Source organism: Coturnix japonica, chromosome 3 (genome assembly GCF_001577835.2).
Source record: "Coturnix japonica isolate 7356 chromosome 3, Coturnix japonica 2.1, whole genome shotgun sequence".
NCBI classification, from domain to species: domain Eukaryota; kingdom Metazoa; phylum Chordata; class Aves; order Galliformes; family Phasianidae; genus Coturnix; species Coturnix japonica.
In genome coordinates, this window is record NC_029518.1 from 79,524,215 (window position 1) to 79,544,220 (window position 20,006).

Genomic DNA, 20,006 nt, shown 5'->3' on the forward strand with positions numbered 1-20,006 from the left:
AATGTGGCATGGGGACGTTAAGATTGAAGCTGGTATTTTGGAGGAAAAAGATGAATGTGTATAAGAGAGGGAGACTGGTGAACTTTGTGACTTCAAACTTCAAACAACCCCCTCCCCCCCTTGCCAAGAAATCAACTCGATTGTTTTTTAATGAGCTGCCAAACCTCCCAACACTGCAACGTCCTTCCTTGTATTTTGAGTCTTTTCCTTCCACTCCCACATATACCCGTTTTGTCAGTCTTTGTCTTTTCTGTCCAACCTTGAAGGTTTCCTTGCTCCATTTAGTTAGCGATTTTACTATCTGAACTAAATGTGTGCTCTGTGTGCTGTAAGCAATGATTTGGACTCACTCCTTGCCAGTTGTTACTGCCAAAAAAAGGCCCTGAAAGAGAAAAGCCAAGAAAATGTTTTCTGTCTCACTTACATCCAGTGCATTGCCAGGGACTTTTGGAGGGTTATTCATAGTCTGTTTATCAGCAGTTTTTTTTCTCATTTTTAGAAGTCAGGAGTGGAAAAACCCTTAGTAGTTCACCCATTCCATTTCTGTGCTAATGCTGGATGTTTCTTAGAATACATTTATGTGAACCTAAGTAATTTTAAGTGCGTGCTCCTGTCTTCTTTAGAAGGAAGGTAAATAATTAGTTACTGAGATTTCATTTGTGTTACCAGTCTGATCTTGGCAGCTGTGAAATACCTTAAACCAAAATGTACTCTCAGTTATGCCTCTGTGATATCAAATGAAATTAGACTTAGTGCAGTGTACAGTCTCTCAAAGAATGAATTGACTGCAACCTTTTGTTCACTTTTAAATCTTTATTTTAATGCATGATCTTCCTCTGACAGCAATTTCTTTGTGTGCATTAAGAAACGTGCGTATAGCTTTCTGTAGTTAATAAATGTCATCAAATCAACAGGAGCATGGACATATGATGTGCTATTTGTGTAGATGGAACTTCCTGGTAATTCTCATTTTGAAAAGGATTTTTATTTTTATTGTAGTTTGAGGTTGACAGTGGCATTTGTATTCTTACTTAAACATGATTCCTTGCTTTATTTGAGGAAAATGGAAGAACAGTAAGGGAACACTCAATTACAAAGCTATTTTTTTTTTGTTCTGAGCAATTTCTGATCTTTAGTTTTCTCTGATTCCTAAAATAACCAGAAAACTGGGACAATGCAATGCGAAATATCAGGAACTTTGATTCACCTTAAGTGGAGTTAGCGGACTAAGACTATGGCACAACCCAATGCCTACTTCTTTTTACTTTATGCATGCTTCCACTCCACCTGACATCGATTCCCATCTGAAAAATGTTAATGACTGTGAACACATGGGAAAGTTGGTGAAAGAGTCGTAAGCTACCAGGGCCCAGACTGGTGCACAGCAGCTGGGAGCAGCTTGCAAGCCAGAGCTGAGCAGTCATGCATGTGCTGGCGGTGGCCGTGTAGAATCTTTGCAGTTTTTACGTGCCCTGAAGAATTATGAGTTTTAACTGGTAATTATTTCCATGATGGATTTTATTATATTAAATATTGCTCTAAGAGACAACTGAAACTCCCATTTCAGCAAACAATGAGCAAAGACTGTTTTTTGACAGGTATTTTCTGGTATTTGTTGCTGGCAAAATATTCAATTCTGGATATACGAGACTTTTTATTATTATTATTATTATTTCTTATTTTATTTAACTTTTTTTCTACTAGTAGTTCATGGAGATACAAAATGAAACACTTTAAGCACTGCTATCATTCAAAAGCTGCTGTGCAGCACTGATTTTATCCTTTGGCAGTGCTCATTTATTTAATTATTTACCCTGTAATTCTGTTTACATCTCTGCTATATCAAGATGAGTTCTATTACAGTGTGTTCCTCTGTTCTATGCAAAGCTTCCAGAAGCTACTTGCCAAGGGAGTTGTCAGTGTGGGCAGGCAGCTGCAGTGTTGCCTTTATCTTCCAGAGTGCCTGGATTACAGTAACCTTTTTGCTATTGTTACTTTTGTCTGTGTTTATTGGAATGTCATCTGGCTGCTTCTCATACTGAAATCTGTATATTTTTGGCACACAATTCTTGCTTATTGTAGCAGGTTTCAGTCTTAAGAGGGTTAAATGCTCATGGATGGAAGTCCCTCATTTTGACCATAGTGACTTTAAAATAAAAGTGATCTTTGTAGCCTCTGGAGTTGCTCTACACTAGATTGAAATCTTAAAATATAGTGTAAAGAGCATTTGGTTTAATGGCTCCCAAACTAGTAGTCCTTTCACATTTTTCTGTTTCCTGGACAGCCTCTGCCTGAACTGTAGGATTTAGAAACTAAGGTAGGATGGGAATCATCACTCACTGAAGAATAATTTCCCAAGTTCTTCCTGTAGATGTAGAACTGCTTCTGTTCCCAGAGAGGGATAAAAGGCACTGCCTCTGTTAGTGCCAAGTTCCATGACTTCATCTATACTAACAAACTAAAAAATAATTACAGTATACTTAAAATCTTGCCACAACATTAACTAATTACATTGCAAATAATTGGACGAAGATTAGTTAACTGTGGTCTGTAAGCATTTGATGCAATGTAGGTTTTTCTTTTTCTTCCATGTTCGTAGGAATTCCAGAAATCTCTTGGTGCCAAACATTCTGTGTATGATACCACAAACAGGACTGGACGCTCCTTGAAAGAGAAAACCACTTTAGCTGATGACAATTTGAAGCTTGATGACATGCTGAGTGAACTAAGGGATAAGTGGGACACAATTTGTGGAAAATCAGTAGAAAGGTAAAAGAAGACCAATCCAATTATTCAACAGCTGAGAAAAAGGCTTATGAGAGTTCTTCTGACTTCTGTTTTGGCTTCTGTTGTGCAGAAGTAAAACCAGAGTGGCTTGTTTTGTAATTTAAGACTGGGTGGGAGGGACAGAGCAGCAGCCCTCATCTATTTGGAGAATGTGCTTTGTGCTGGTCTATGCAAATAGACTGGATTGCCCAGTTAACTTCATGGGTAAATTGCTACTTGAGTGGAGTCTCCCATGTCTCCCCCAGGAGTCACTGTGTCTGAGAGTAGCATAGGGAAGGAAGAAGAAGGTTACCTACTCCAAAGATGGCAAAACATGTACTCTGTTTGTGACTGTTCAGAGCTCAGAAAAGAATCATGTTCATCCCAATGTGAATTCCAGCTTTATTTATTATTATTATTATTATTATTCCCCCAACTTTTTCAAATGGAAAACACTGGTTTAAAGTTCTTGGTTGTTACCACTTAATGCTGAAGATATTTTCTTAAGTGCATTTTCTTAGAATGAATCATTTTTAACTAAATTTATTCTTCTTCTTGTGCTCATTTCACTTCCCCAGACAAAATAAACTGGAGGAAGCCCTGTTATTTTCAGGACAATTTACTGATGCTCTACAAGCTCTCATTGATTGGTTATACAAAATTGAACCTCAGCTAGCAGAAGATCAGCCAGTGCATGGAGACATTGATTTAGTGATGAACCTGATTGACAATCACAAGGTAATTCCAAAAACTTTCATCTTTTTTAATTGCTAGACTGCTTGTAAATGTGGTATTTTAGTGCTATCTCATTATTTGGCTATTCTGTAATTTTAGAAGCATGGAATGTTTTGATAACATCAACATGTTGTTGACAATGGAAAATGCTATAAAACAGATTTGGCAGAAAAAAAACCCCAACACAACTGCTAATAAGTAATTGGCACCAATTATGTGCCAGATATTTGATTTAATGCTGCTCTCTTGTGTATCTGAGTTTCATGTCAAAAATCACAAATTTGCATTTATAAATGTGTGTATATGGGGAGAGGTGTCAAAACTGATTTTACTGGGAAACTTTTGTGGAGGAAAATACAGGATTTTATTCAGTACATCTGCTAACCAAATGTCTAGTGCTGTTGCTGAGACTACAGCAGCCATTATAAAGAAGGAAAGCACTGAATATTTCAGCCCTACAGAGCTGCTGTAAATTCATGGAGAAGAGCAGTTGCAATGCTTAAATCATGTAGAGTTACACAGCTAGTCTAAGGCTCAGGAAACCTACACTAGCTGCAGTATTTTTTTCAATCAGGAGTTCTTGGGGATGGGAGCAAGAATGGGATCTAGGACTGTGCCTCTGGACTGCGGTTGCAGTTCAGTATGTCAGAGGGAACAGCTGATGAAGTTTCTAGTATTGTGAAGTCTGCACACATCAGAGATGGCTCTTCTACAAGTATCCAGAGCCTGCTTGGTGAGAAGAAGGCTTTGTCACTCTCGGAGAAAAGTATTCAGAAACAGAAGTTATTGCTAAAAATTAGCCCAAATTGTGCTCAGATTGCTTCTGAAGTCCCATTGCGTATCAAAACTGTGTCATAATCAGCTGCATGATATGCAGTGGTTACCATATTTTCTTTTAGGAGGTTTTTCTTCATGTAAATGGAGCCCGTTCTTCCCACAAATGTGAAAGTAGCCTCTTATAAATATATGAATATGTAATAAGATCTACAGCCAGACCCCCAGATTTCAGTTTTAGGTTTATGGATTTAAACCTTCTCCTTGATTGTTAATGTTTATCTGATCTTCTCATGCTGTGGCACATTAAAGCCAGTGTGGTAAGTTTGCTGTGGTCCCCATACATTGCATCAGGATGGGGGGTGTTCTCAGGATCTGCCTGACATTTCCCTACTATATTCCAGTCTTGCTAGGATAGAGTGTAAGTATCTTCATATGAAATCTAATGAGTGGAACTTGTGTGTTTTGCATCATTTTCAGTTAACTTGGACTGAACTAAATTCATATTTTGATTTCTTCTTATAACCAGTTTTTTTTTTTGTTATTCTTTGTGTTATTATGCCTTAGTGAATTAAACATGTCAAACATATTTGGTTATACATAGGTTTTCCAGAAGGAGCTGGGAAAAAGAACGAGCAGTGTTCAGGCTCTGAAGCGCTCTGCCAGAGAGCTTATAGAGGGCAGCCGGGATGACACCTCCTGGGTCAAGGTACAGCTGCAGGAGCTGAGCAACCGCTGGGAGACAGTTTGTGCCCTGTCAGTATCCAAGCAAACACGACTTGAACAGGCTCTCCGACAGGTAAAAGAGTGATACTGATGCCACATGTCCTATGTGAGAAGTAGAGGAGATGGTATATAGACTAGTTGACAAAAAATTTATTTTATTTTCACTTTATGTCATTAAATTTCATTTAATTTTCTTTGGAAATATTCCTTTTCTTGTTCACACACTTTACCTTTTCTTTGTCACTTTGCCACAATATTTAAATGGCGTCTCTTAGCATTGTTGCTATACGACAAATACTAATCAGATGTTTCAAATACGTTATCATCTAAGGAAATTACTGAAGTTACAGGTGAGCATGAAGAGTGTTTAGGAACTGTACTCCCATTTTGGGAAGCTGGAGATCATAATCATATTTACATTGACTCAAAATACATTACTGTGTACACTCAGGAACTAATACAGACTATGCATGTCAGCACTGGCTGGTACCAGTCATGAATTAATAGGTCCATTTGTATTGATTGTAAAACTTAGGTACAGTGACCAACTATGAAGGTGTACCATTTTGGGCTGATGCTTGTTTGGAGCTCTAGCAATAGCAGTATATCTACTGTCTATAAAATTTCTGTCCTGCTATTCCCAGGGTGCTGTGTTCATCCAGATCTTTGGTCTCTCAGTAGGAAACAATTCTGAGTTACTTCAAACGCTAAATATGTCTGAATGTGGCTGTGCCTAAAGGTGGAATTTTCTTTTTTTTCCAGTCGTGAAAAGGTCAGTCACCAATGGCCTTTCAGTTAATTTTGCTTAACCAGTAATTTAGGCTGTGCAGAAAAGACAGTTCTCATTTCTCCAGCTGGTCCACGAGAGCACCTCCTGTGTAATTTGTCAGCATAAAGGCATGACATTCTCAACTAAACTGCAAATACACTATAAATCAGACAGCTAAAAGCATGACCGGGCTTTTAGGCTTCCTATAATTTTTTGGAAGCATGAGATATTTTTACGGTTATGAAAATGTAGTACTGTATATCATTGACTTTTTAATGGAAAGTTAATGTGCCAGTACTGCTGCATGATTAATGGCCCCAGATCTGGGTTCAGTCTGCTTGTGTAAGCTGCAGTGTGTCTGTCAGGTCCCCTCATCAGTGACCGTGACTTTTTGTATTGTAACAGGCAGAGGAATTCCACTCCGTTGTTCATGTCCTTTTGGAGTGGCTGGCAGAGGCAGAGCAGGCTCTTCGTTTCCACGGCGTCCTTCCAGATGATGAAGAGGCTTTGCGTACGCTGATAGATCAGCACAGGGTAAGCAAGAAAGTGAAGAGGGTCCTCTTTGTTCTAAGAGATCTGTTAGAAGGAAAATTAGAGGCAAGGAGGCAAAGTCAATCTCATGGAATAATTACATTCTGTGTGGAGCCAGGAGCTAGGCTTGAGAATCCTTATCATCCCTTCCAATTTGGGTTATTCTATGATTCTATTCAGCATCCAGGATTTGTTTTTGTGACTGTTTCTATGTAGAAGTTACACATTCAATGAATTTGACAGTTTTGTAACCGTACTTATGGTAAGTTGCTGTTTGAGTCATTTTGGCTTACTAAGAAAACAGTGGGCAAGTAGAAAGTTGCTGTAAACATTTAGAGACAGATTAATATATGCTGGAATATTATCTGACAGTTATTACACAGGCAGTTAAAATAACAAAAGTGTGTCATCTTAGCATCACTGAGCTAACCACCATATACTTTCAAGGTCATTTGTAAATGTCAGCAGAACAATGTTGTCATGCCTTAACTTTCTGTTATGGTGGAACAGCATTCTTCATGTTTCATGTGCATTAGGTACTGAAGTACTGCAGTGCCATTGGTATAGCAAATACTAGATTACAAGTCACCAAACTGATTTTTCAGTAGTGAAATGGGGCAATAGGTAGGTCAAGAGCCTAACTAAAAAAATTAAAGCTCCTATTTTCCCTCTTTAACCAGGAGTTTGCATACAAGCATGTTTAGGCTCATGCAGACCTACTTTTAAGTGCAGTGGCAGTAGTATGAAGAATGTAATGTAAAAATAAAATTGCTGATGCTGTTGTAGTATAAATTATAGTACATTTGTTTGTTACTACCCTGAAGAAAGTTACAACAAAATGTACAGAGTTAAAGTAGAGGAAAATCATCTTGATTAAATTGAATTTGGGAATAGTAGCACAGAGAGCACTCACAAGCAACCTTGGTGTTAGATGTTTAAATTTGCTAAATTATGTTTAAAATTGTTGAGTAGACTTTAGAAGATATTCTGCCACCACAGTTTTCTTTTTAAAGGCCAAATACTGGAAATACAGACATTTGATGCCCCTGTATCCAGATACACGATGAAAGTCGCCTTCTTATTTTGTCCAAATGATCCATCTTTAAGTCCTGTTATTTAGGTGTTTTGGTTTTTTTTTGTTTTTTGTTTTTTTTTTTTCTTGAACACTGCAAATGATTTAATGAATTCTAATTATCTCAGAAAGTGAGGTTTCCATCACTTGTCTCCCAGAACTGAAAGATGTAGTGGGTTGATATGCTACATTAGTTAATAAGAAACATCCCATCTCCTCCCTTGTAAGTGCATCCATATCACTGGACTGCCACAGAGTTCAATACAGTTAGGATCCTTTAGCAGGGAAAGCTCAGTGTACTGCAGTGTATTGCAGATCTAGATTGTGAGATCAAAAGCTGGGCAAAGGAAACAAACATTGTCATTGCTTGTTTTCCTCCTGGCTCTTGTATCTGTCGTGGCAGCCCACCCTGGCCACTGTAGCCCACCTCAACTTTACCAAAACCATTTTGAGCTGTAATATTATAGGAACTGGTAGGGTCTTATGAGGGGTCTGCTGTCATGACTGAGTCTTAAAATCTGTCATTAAACTATAGTTAAAAATAATTAGTAATGAATCCCAGTATATGCACAGCCTACCTACTCCAGAGATTTAGAACAAGGTACAATAGACATTTTTTTTCTTACTTTCATTTCATAGTATCTTCATATTTAATTTGTAGAGGCACAGAATAATGTAGTTATGAGCTGTAGAACATGTCTTCACACATTTTGTCTAAGATCTGACTTGGCTGATATTTAATTTTCGGAATCTAAGATAAACCTTAGAGGAGGGCGAGAAGAAGAGTTGAATTTTCAGAGGCATGATTCTGTTTTGTAGCTCTATTAGGGATCATAAAGTATTAAAAAAGCCACCACCAACAAAACCCCGATTCCACTACACACTGGGAGATGTTGACAGCTTTCATCTCACAAAGACATACCAATTCACACAAGCTGTAGACATATGTAGACAGAAAAAAATGGGCAGAATTGTAAAACCCATGAAATAATTAAAAAACAAACAAACAAACAAAAAAAAACCAAACAAACAAAAAAACCACGAAAGTCCAATAAGTGAAATATAGAACAAATGGGAAAAGTTTATGTTTCTGGCTTTCCCCTCTCAGTTCAGTTCCAGTCATGCCACCCTTTCTTCTGCCAGACTCCCTAGGAACATCAGTGGCTATGAACTTAGATGCTCAAAGCTGTAAACATCCTTTTGGTTTTAGACAACTTTTCCCACATGGCGGAACCTCTGAAAACAGCTGCTTAATTAGCAGTCTCTGTTTCTGTTCTCTCTGTGTCTCCCCCTCAGCTGCTGAAGTTTCATGTTTGTGTTAGTTTAGTATAGCTGCTCCTGAAGCCCTCTGTCATCTTGTCTGAGCATGTAATTATAGTTGGACATCTCCAGCCTCTGTTAGGAGCCTGATAGTTTATTATGAAGAATTACTGTAACTGACAGACAAGCGAAGTCTTCTGAAATGTTGCCAGTAATGATTCTAACCGTTGCATGCCTGATCTACAACACTGCTAAAATGGCATGATTTTCTTTCCTTTTGAATAAGGGCATGTGCATTTCCAGTACTTACAGCGTGGTGGGCTGTATGGACGCCACATGCTAGGGTAAAGATTTTAAAGCTTCATTTAGTACTTTATGTGGAGTAGTTTTTTGGAAGATTATTAACTATTTTAAGACAAACAAAACCTTTTTTTTTTCCCTATAGCCAGTTGAATCTGTTTAGACTTTGATTGATCCAGAGGCTCGTGACATTTCAGGTCATGCAAAAATTATTCAGATTTCTCTTTCAACTTTTGCCAACATCTAATTGAAATTGCTATTTCTGATTTAGGAGTTCATGAAGAAACTGGAAGAGAAAAAAGCAGAACTGAACAAAGCAACAGGTATGGGAGAAGCTATCCTGGCTATCTGCCATCCAGACTCCATCACCACCATTAAGCACTGGATAACAATTATCAGAGCAAGGTTTGAAGAGGTCAGTATATCTCAAGTCATCTTCCTTGCAACAGTTCATCTTTGATTGGAACACAGATGACAACTAACATAGTAGTTCTACCGAGAGGAAATGTTCCAGCTGTTAAGAACTAAACATTTAAAATATCCACAGTGATGAATGTGAATACCATGCTTCCCTAGGTTTTATTTTAAAACTTAGAGGACTTTGAGAACTAAAGCAGATGGTCAGGCTTCTTTGTTTGTATGTATTAAAGGAAATAGTGCCTGACTTTTCTCATGTGAGGAAAGTTAATAGTTTCTAGGGATACAAATGTAAAACTTAGAGAAAAATACAAGGCAAACTTGAAGCATTTTTCTAATTGTGTTACAAAGGATTTAAGTGCAACATGTAATTAATCAAGGCGGTTTCTAAATGATTCAAGTAACTTCAAATGAGTCTCAGAGCGTGTATCTGAGTAGTGTAAAATGTATTTTACACTATGTAAAAAATTTAGTGTAAAAATGCTAAAGTATTTTTGGGGTGTATATGAAGTTTAAAGAAAAACAAATAGTAGTGTTCACCAATTATGGCTTCAGGAGTGTCCAAGAAAAAGACAGGCCCCATATCCTGTATGATTTACCAATTTAGATGTATGGTCTGATCGGGTTTTTAGTCTCTTGCTCAACAGTGTTGTTTCCTGCATTTAAAAGTATATAATCCTGAGTGTCTGTGAAAAAAATGTGGTTGAACTGGAAGTTCCAGTTAGTGCCCAGTGCAGTCAGTCCTTGGCCACTACATCTTGCACCTTTGATATTCAATATAAATAGGGCTCGGCAAAAGCTGTTTACAGTTAGCAGGACAATTCTAAATATGTCTTGAAGAATTTCAGATTTGCATATATTGATGTGTTGGTTCTTTTATCAAGGTGTTAGCTTGGGCCAAACAACATCAACAGAGACTGGCAGGAGCTCTGGCTGGACTTATTGCTAATCAGGAATTGCTGGAAGCCTTGCTGTCCTGGTTGCAGTGGGCAGAGACCACACTTACTGAAAAAGATAAAGAGGTTATCCCCCAGGAGATTGAGGAAGTTAAAGCACTTATAGCTGAACATCAGGTAAGGCGTGCTAAGTGTCACGTATGTCCTACACGTTCAAACAGATGCTCACATTTCAGCTAGGCTTTGTAATCAAGTGTCAGTCTTTTAGCTATTTTCTCTTAAGCTCTGGAACATTTTTCAGATGGTTATTTGAGCCTTTACTGTGTATATGGCATGCCTTCAGTTTATTCAATGTAGTTAGGAAAAAAAAATCAATAAAAATTTAGTGCTATACCTTTCCAGGAGCATACCTATAACTCCTCCTAGAAACAAGGGTGATAATAACCACGTGAAATAGGTGATAGTATTAGTGTTGCTGTTTGGCTTTACTGATGGTTATCTAAAAAATGTTTGTGAAGAGCCAGAGGGAGCTACAGGTGCAGTGAATGCTTCTAAGCTTACCTCAGCATACACACCAGTGCTGTGTTGTTTCTGAGATGTTCTCGGGATGGTAAAGAACACTTAAGTCGAAAGTCTGATAGTGCAACTCCTCACCGAAGGCATAAAGATGTTTCATAAACTGTTTTCAGATTTAGACTTCCTTTAAGAGCCTGGCCATAGTGGTCCTAAGAGCTTATGCTTCTGTTTTGTGGGGGTTTATTTGTTTTTTCATTTTTGGTTTTGTTTGTTTTTTGTTTTGTTTTGTTTTTTACATATGGAAGCCTCTATTTTATCTCATTCTGTTCTGTGAGACTGTTATTTTTATAGTCTTTCTGTGCTGTTCTTGTAACTTCAGTGTGTTTTGCCACTGTATGAGTATGAGTCTTATATTCTCAATGTCTCTTTTCTGTAGTGTTAATTAAAACCACCTCTATCCAATTGCAGACATTCATGGAGGAAATGACCAGAAAACAACCTGATGTGGATAAAGTTACAAAGACCTATAAGAGGAAGGCACTTGAACCCACTCCTGTACAATCTCATATTCCTGTCCTTGATAAGGGGAGAGCAGGAAGTAAGTAATGAAGTGTTTTTGGTAGGTCATACACACCACTGCTCTATGAAGATAACTGATTACTAATAACCTATTAAGTTTGATGAGCAGCACAGCAGTCCAGTGAAATAGGGTGAAGTTCTCTCTTGTTGATTTGTTTAAATCTCCTGTGTTTTTTCATCATGACGTAACTTCCTATAGCAGGCTTCCGTTTTTAAGTTTTGACCCACGCTTCCTGAATATTTACTCTGATAGTTTACAGATGTTCCAGTGCTACTGAACTTCCAAGAGGGTGTGAGCTGTGTTTCTGCCAACCTACAATTATTTGAAAGTGCAATTTGTTTTAAGTAAAGGTGTTGAGACAAAATTTTGCTCTTAATGTCCAAAAAACTGTATGGATCCAGGTAGAAATCGCATGTTCTGTAAAGTTGAGTGGAAAGTGAATTTTAAGTATTCTGTGTATTGTATTCTAGATGTATTTACCCAGTGTAAGGGGTCATAAATTAGGTTGATTACTTCTTAACTCTCTATCAGAAACTTGCAGAGATTTGATATAATCTGTGAAGTTGCACTAATGTGGACACTACTGGCTTCTTTGGGCTAGAGAAGGATTGAATTCTTAAATCACCATGTGGTCCTTCACTAACAGTGATAAAAAAGTGGAAATAAAATAAAAACCTTACTAGTTGAAATAATATCAGGATTTAAGCTCATTACTCATGGCAAGGAGTGGTTAAGTACCCTTTGTGTGTACGTTTGTTTTGTTTGAACTGGGTAAGATTTACGCATTTTATTGTGTTTGAACAGGAAAGCGTTCTCCCACACCAGGCTTATATCCATCAGCAGCCCAGGCACAAATCGAAACCAAGAATCCACGAGTAAACCTTTTAGTCAGCAAATGGCAGCAAGTCTGGCTTCTGGCCTTGGAAAGAAGAAGAAAACTCAATGATGCTTTGGACAGACTTGAAGAGGTCAGCAATAGACTGCATGGAGTACATTTACTCTTTGCATGATTTTGCTTAAGCAGGGTTAAATTGGGTATGCTGTAAACTCTCTGTTTGTTGTATGATACAGCTAACTGGAAACACCACAGTGTGCTTTGAAAGTATTCATTTACATTTTAAATGTGAGGAGATGGATTCTTGAGGATCTGAGTTAACATTTTAAAGAACAAACTATTTAAAGGAATGCAGATGATATCTCTTCTTGATTTTCTGGATCTACTGATTTCAACTGAAAAATATTCTTTCTCTGTTCTTGATTAAGCTGAGAGAATTTGCCAACTTTGATTTTGATATTTGGAGGAAAAAATATATGCGATGGATGAACCATAAGAAGTCTCGTGTAATGGACTTCTTCAGGAGGATTGATAAAGATCAGGATGGAAAAATAACAAGGCAGGAGTTTATTGATGGAATCCTTTCTTCAAGTAAGTTTTGAAGTTACCTTAATGATGAACATAGAAGAGGTGTCTCATTAAGTCTTACGGTCTGTAAGAGTTACTACCAAGCTGTTAAATTGCCTACTCATTTAACTGAGTTCATACCAACTTGCTACTGCTAAATGCTCATTATTTGAGTTCACCATCCTCGAATTTTCTTTGACCATTTCATAGTAAATCTCTGTATGAGTTGACTATTTGTTGTGGTGAACTTGTTCTAAGGAAGGATTTTACAAAACACCATGCATGTTTCTGATATGGGAAGGCCTTGCATTCCTAATTTAATTAGCATTGAAATTCTTGCTTGACCTTTCCTTGCGAACAATCTGTCTTGTTAATCTGTGGTATTCTATGTACTTTGAAGGTTAAAATGTTAGAGTGCATAGTCTAATCTGTGCACCGTTTTCTGTTTCTCTATTCAATACATGCCTTGATATCGTTGTCATATTCATTTTTATCTGGGTAACATTGGTGATCTGGTCTTTTTTTCAGAATGATTCCTATAATTTTTTGAACATCTCTGGTCTTTTTTTATGTGCATTGTCGCCTAGTGCCTGAAAATGCTTTAAGATTTGTGATAAAGCCACTCAGGGCTTTGTCAATATTCATGGCATTGAAAAACCAACTTATCTTCTGTTATTCTTATCTTTCAGAATTCCCAACAAGCCGACTTGAAATGAGTGCTGTTGCAGACATTTTTGATAGAGATGGTGATGGATATATTGATTATTATGAGTTTGTAGCAGCTCTTCATCCAAACAAGGATGCTTACAAACCTCTCACAGATGCCGACAAAATTGAAGATGAGGTACATTCTCTGTTCTAATTGGATAACAGCCTATTCTACTGGCATCATATTTTTCAATTTTATTTTCTCTTCTATATAAAGTTTACCAGTTATATTAATCTATTGAACTGTAATAGCAGTAATCATACAGTGCTGTTCTTTTGCAGGTTACAAGACAAGTAGCTAAATGTAAATGTGCAAAACGGTTTCAAGTGGAACAGATTGGGGATAACAAGTACAGGGTAAGTCTCCTAAGGATCATCTTAGTTCTCTGAGCTTAAAGATCTTCATGTGACGTGGTTCTGCAAGGATAAAGACTATAGTAATTTACAGGAAATTTATGACAACTATATATTTTCTTACTATAAACTCAGTTCTATATGTTGTTTTTACAGACTAAAAGTGTAGAAAGTTCTGCTGTGCATTTTTCACTGAAACTACAAAAACTTTTCAGTGTATTGGGAATTGTTAAAAGCTTCAAAAATCTTTGACAAAAGTGTGTCTGATCACTTATCATTTTATGGTGCACACTTTTTCTTTGGAAGAAGTACAACAAATATGTTAGATAACTGCTGGAAAAAAAGGAAAATCATGTAGAGAAAGATCTGCCACCCATAGATTCAATAACAAAAACAATTTCAGCTGCAGTGTTTGGCTATGAGTTACAAAGTGCTTGTTGATTTTAAAACACCACAGAAACAGCAGTGGGAAGGAAAGAAAGGCCTTGAATTTTCTTCAGTGTTCAGTCTTTGGGTAGCTAGCTACCTGTTCATCTCCGAACTAGATACTGAATTTAGAATGTCTGATGTGCTAGTTTGCATGTGTTCTACAGCCATGTAGAGAATTTTCTGTAAACTAATCGTGTCTTTCTTCCATTTTTCATTTCTTATCAGTTCTTCCTGGGAAATCAGGTATAAACCAGTGCAATGTGTTATGAAGTTTTCTTTTTTTAATTTTTTTTTATTTTTTTCCCTTCTTCCTTTAACGCATATTGGTTTAAGCTTTGCAATAGTCCATCTTACCATCCTTTCATCTTCAGCTGCTTTCATTGCTGGTCAGCTGTGGTGCTTCTTTAAATGCTATGGAGCATTCCTTGTCTCAGGATCTCTTCCCTTTAACCCCCCCACCTGCTTTTCCTGGCCATCTTCCTCAATAGGGAGATTACTTTTTAAGGAACCAGATAATGATCAGCTTGAATTCATGTATTCAAAGTCATGGGCTTTTAAATTTCAGTTTTAGAATAGCATTATTTTATCACTTACCAGTTTTATAGTGGAGTGATTCAAAATCTATATTTTGTTTTTTAGGCTATCAGTCTAAAGATCAATGACAGTAACCATGTATCCAATGATATCATTTATTTATTGCAACTCAAGGTGAAAAATGCTCATTGTTAGTAAACCCCCTGCGCAATCAAGCAGACTGATAAAGAACCTAATTGATGGTTGGACCTAATTGATGCTGTAGACTAACAGAGTGAATTATTCAATGCACATGTTGGATATTGGCTAAAAAAGCTTGCTGTTTCAGCTTATGCTGTTCCCTTTTTCACCTGAGCTCTGAGAAGTCTGTAATGTATTGGACCTTTGTCAGCTAGGTAATCAGTCAGGTTGCAGTGATGCTGTACAGTGCCACTAATTGGTGCTACTCCTGTGGCATGTACTGATATGCAGCTTCTTAATTTGTTAGATCATGATTGCCTGGTGAGAACGGAAATAGCTTCGGCAAACAGTAGCTGTTAACTTAAGGATCTTATTTGTGTTCCTATAGAGACAATAATATATAAAATTCATTCTGGATATTCTAGTGTTAAAGGCATTAGCTACTTTACTACTTACTACTAAATCTAGAGATGTTAAAAATGTAGTTGCATTTTAATGTATTGACAAAGCTTGCTGAAGTGTGGAAGAAAGCAACAGAGAGCAGTGGATAATCTTACCACATGCCTCCAGCAATATATCTAAGTAGTTCTTTAAAATGTTTTCCACATATAGAATGTGCCTTGATTTGAAAAGATTATTTGAAATTATGTTAATCCTCTTATCTGCCATCTGTATTCACAGAAATAAAAGCCTCCAACTCCTACTGGTGCTAAACAGCATCACAATGAAATCACCTACAGCAAGCTGGCCAAGTGGCAGTGGTGTTATATGGCTTCTATCAGAAGAAGAATTCTTTGTAGATTAAACTTCACTTCCTTGCAGTTTTTATCTCAGTTTTTTTTACCTCTGACTTTCAGTTATTGGGAACAGCTCTAAATATGAAAGGAAAGTTGGTGTCCAGGCTGTTTTAATAAGGAAGTTGATGGAGTTGCTGTTAGGAAAAATGCCTTGAGAGGCACCTCTGTTACTCTCCAGAAGTCCCAGTGCCTGAATTAACTGCAGCCTAGGCAGTTTCTGAAGGATATGGTATCTGGCCCATGGTAGAGTTGCTTGATAGGGTCTTAGTGAAGAACTAAGCTGAAAAGAGCGGAGAAGGTAAAGAAATGAAGAAAGACAGGATCTTTGGAACCCCCTCAAAATACTCTCTTTAGAAATAAGCCAGTACAAACAGACAGCATCAATTTGGATGCCGTTTTAAACTTTAATCTACATTTGTAAACAATTTTTTTTTTAATGTCTCATTTATTGAATTAAGATTTAAAAAGCCCCTACCAATAATGATCATTTGGATGTTCTTATTTATAACAAATTATTTTCTGTTATCAAGCAGCAAACTTTGCTTTGTTTGGTTCCTAAAAGTAATATTCCTTTAAACATATTCTCTCTCCTTGGGTGAAGTAGTATGAGATAGATAAACTAGTAGGGAGAATATTTATGTGATTTACACTTGAAGTGTTTCAGTCCCTTACTGAAACAAGTAGGTACAGCTGAACTATAGATAGCTTTCTCCCAGGATCAGAGATTGTACCAAAAATGTGTAGTTGACTCCTATTGGTTTCAGTAGTTGCTCTGCATGTTTGCATGTGAGAGCCCTTGGCCTGATGATCTGATGTCAAAATAAATATTTTAGTGGCATTAACAAAAAAAAAAACCAAAACAAAACAAACAAACAAACAAACAAAAAACAACAAAACAACCCAACAACTGCTGAATTCCTCTAGTTAGATTTCATGAGATTGTGAGGTTGACATTTTGGTTGCTTTTTCTTTGATCTAGATTTGAACTGAAATACTGCATGCAGATTTTGTTATACGGGCTTAAAGAGCAAGCACGTTTTAGGCCTGGGCATCAGCCCTAGGGAAGAACTGTCCAGTAGAAGAGTTAGTGTAAAACAGGCTTTTTGTGCCTCTCCAAATTGTGAAGAACCTCATTGTGTAGACAAAGGATTGTCAGTTTCTAAGTGTTTATAAAAGATAGTTATGATAGCTGAAGATGACACCTTGCTCCTTTAACGTTCCCTTCCTCACACATACCTAGCTGTAGGGGAGCAGTGTTGATGCTGTACCTGAAAATATCCGTCTAATGAATCAGTTGATGGAACAGTGCAGCACACATAGTAAAGTGAATTTCCAGCCCTTTTGCTGATCATTAAAAGCAATACTGCCTTCCTTTCAGCTGATATCATTAACAACTTGTAGAAGAGAGTATGCGTAAGATTTCAACAATAAAGTAATGCAAATAGGCCTTCACTGATTTGTACATATGCAGATTGTAACCAATTAAATGGCGTGTTACTAATTTTGCATCCTATTTGACATCTGACATTCAAGAATCAGCCATAAAATTAAATCTGAAATTCTTTCTTACCATCTTGCCATCTCCTCTGGATTAATTCAGCAGCATCTGATTTGAAATCTTAACAGCTTTGATAATCTGCATAAATAAGTTTTAGCATTTACTAATAATCAAATATCAAAATAAACTTTTAAAAATGTCTAATTTTTAAGCTATCAGCATTGAACTGTACCTGAATGACTGACAGACTCAGACTGTTGTTTGATTTTTTTTCAGTTTGGTGACTCTCAACAACTACGCCTTGTTCGTATCCTAAGAAGTACAGTCATGGTTCGTGTTGGAGGTGGCTGGATGGCACTTGATGAGTTCTTAGTGAAAAATGATCCTTGCAGGGGTACGTAACAGAATTCCTAAGTGGACGTGTAGATAGTTGTTTGGTTACAGGTGTCATTCATTGTCTCAAGACAGAAATGTATAAAATGCCAGTTCTGTAAACAGCATCTCACTTATTGTCTCATAATGATCTGTTTTTGTAAACTTAAATTTCATAGTTAAGATCCTTTACACTTGCACTCATGTATGTACAGATTAACTGTGGTGTCTTCTGCGCAATTTGTCCAGTGTTAGAATGGTGTAATTCAGAATTGAACCTAGCCCAACTAGAGTTTTATAGCATGTAAGCTGCTTGTATGACTTGGCAGAAATAGCGCAAGATATGTCCAATTAAACCTTCTCAGCAGGAGAGAAATGTTAAGGCCATAAATCAAAATATGGCAATTTAATCAAAAAGAATAACAACTATAGAAAAACTTCCCTCTCCAGTGGCTGCACCCACGCTTTCAGTCTCTGCCTTTGTAGCCCTGTCTTCTCATTGGCATTCTCCTCAGCACCACTTTGCAGCACTCTGAGCCTTGTACAAAGCAAGCAGAAGTTGCTGTGATCAGGAGAACTTAGTGTTCTGAGGGAGCAGGGAGTGCTCTATCACCATATACTCCAGGGCATTGTATCAAATGGATTGTTTTATCAGTACTCAGGGACTTGTGGCATCTTAGTTTGCCTACTTCTGTAGTGGGAAGGTAGGTAGGCTCTGTCTGGCAAACCATTCCTGAAGGAATATTAGGAGACAGGAAGGAAGTCGTTTGAGAATGTAGTTAGTGGAAGAGATGCAAGTCAAAGAATAGTTAGAATAGTAATATTCCAAAGAGTATTGTGTTGACTGTGTTCAGACTTAACTAATGTTGCCTAACTAGGTCATTCTATCTTCTTAAGTAGCAGAATTAAATTTACTCTGATTTACCTCTCTGGAGTTCTGTGGAATTACAGTCAGTGCTCTAATAGCATGAATTCAAAGGAGAAACATAGCAGTAAAGAGAAAGATATTGACTGTCCTGTAGACTTTGCTCTAGTGTCTATCGCAACTTCTGCTTTGGCACCAGGGTTTCTAAACAGATCAGCATAGACCCTGAGAGGGTGAACAACTTGTTTTCGTACCACTCACCATGCTAAGACAGGGATGCTAAAACAGAAGCTACCACAGAATCCTGTAAGGGCTGACAGCGAATACCACTCTGGCCTGAGGACTTCGGTCCACAGGCTTGAAAGGTATCCATAAGACTTTAAAAGACCTATTGTAACCCTTTATTATTTTCTGTGAGGTTTTCAGCAGTATTAAAAATAGATCCATTGCTTAGCATCGTACTACATACCAAACATTTGTCTCATGCCTTTTGATGGGTGGGCTGTTGTAATTCCTAGTTGAGTTGATGCTGAAAGCTACAATAAGGAATATCTAGTTAATACATATGACTGCCTTATTATTCTATCTTCAGATAGGACATTTAGAACTGCAGTCACTGTCCCTTCCTTCCCTTCTTTTTTAACAAACCTTGTAATTTACATATTTCTATAGTATTTGCTATTATGCTTTGCCCCTTTTTAATGGGATGTACGTGCACAGATGTATAACTCAACACAGTGAGAAGGGAATAGTGATCTCTGTAAAATAATCCAGACGCTGGAAGGTGTCCATTGGTATGTAATCTTGATTGGACTTAAGTCAGTGATGAAAGCAGACAATGATCTTTGTGGTGCAAGTTCAGGCTTTTCCTTGAGCATTTGGCCTAGCAAATCTGTGTTTTGACCAAGAGCTTCTCGAGCATATAAATAAACTACATTTCAGAGAACTGTTGTCATAAGCAGATTAAAATATACGTGGCCTAGTAACATAAAAGTTTTACCTTATATTACTTCTTTATGTCAGCAGATAAGTACCTTTACTACACTTGTATTACTTAGGACTGTAGTTGAGTCTACCCAAGCGCTTTTTCCTTTTGCTTAGGAGAACGCTGAGAACTCACCTCAGAGCACTTTAAGACAGCTTTAGCTCTGAGTCCTGTCTTTTGGCTCCAAGTCCCTTGCATATGCAGCTGCTATACTTGATTTCTTCTCCTGCTAACAATTTTCTTTAATGTGACCCATGTCCTGTGTCATTTTTTCTAGTTCATCATCACGGGAGTAAAATGTTACGTTCGGAATCAAACTCTTCAATTACCACTCAGCCTACTATAGGTTGGCAAATCCCTCTCTTTGTCTTCTCCTCCTCTTCTCCTTTCTCTTCATTTCCTTCCCATTTAAATATATATATATGTTTAACTTTTAATATGCCTCACCCATCACATTTAGCTTAATGTGTTACTACATGGGCTGGTGCTTTACAAGCTTTTTTTTTTTTTTTTTTTTTTTTTTTTTTATTACTAAATTTT

At 37.3% G+C, this 20,006-nt stretch overlaps 1 protein-coding gene across 36 annotated transcripts in view; it reads left to right on the top strand.

Annotated features, from left to right (window-relative positions):
• Window positions 1-20,006, top strand: part of DST (dystonin) — a 283,686-nt gene that overhangs the window by 257,659 nt on the left and 6,021 nt on the right. For 22 of the 36 annotated variants that reach the window (XM_015859169.2, XM_032443498.1, XM_032443502.1 and 19 more), the window contains 14 exons: window positions 2,600-2,769; window positions 3,345-3,504; window positions 4,880-5,074; window positions 6,176-6,304; window positions 9,205-9,348; window positions 10,235-10,423; window positions 11,231-11,360; window positions 12,147-12,310; window positions 12,606-12,768; window positions 13,434-13,588; window positions 13,735-13,809; window positions 14,461-14,478; window positions 17,521-17,638; window positions 19,744-19,812. In XM_015859169.2, coding sequence (XP_015714655.1) covers window positions 2,600-2,769; window positions 3,345-3,504; window positions 4,880-5,074; window positions 6,176-6,304; window positions 9,205-9,348; window positions 10,235-10,423; window positions 11,231-11,360; window positions 12,147-12,310; window positions 12,606-12,768; window positions 13,434-13,588; window positions 13,735-13,809; window positions 14,461-14,478; window positions 17,521-17,638; window positions 19,744-19,812 — 1,879 coding nt within the window. The remainder of the gene's footprint in view (window positions 1-2,599; window positions 2,770-3,344; window positions 3,505-4,879; window positions 5,075-6,175; window positions 6,305-9,204; window positions 9,349-10,234; window positions 10,424-11,230; window positions 11,361-12,146; window positions 12,311-12,605; window positions 12,769-13,433; window positions 13,589-13,734; window positions 13,810-14,460; window positions 14,479-17,520; window positions 17,639-19,743; window positions 19,813-20,006) is intronic. The other 14 variants (XM_032443500.1, XM_032443495.1, XM_015859199.2 and 11 more) reach the window with 3 other exon arrangements.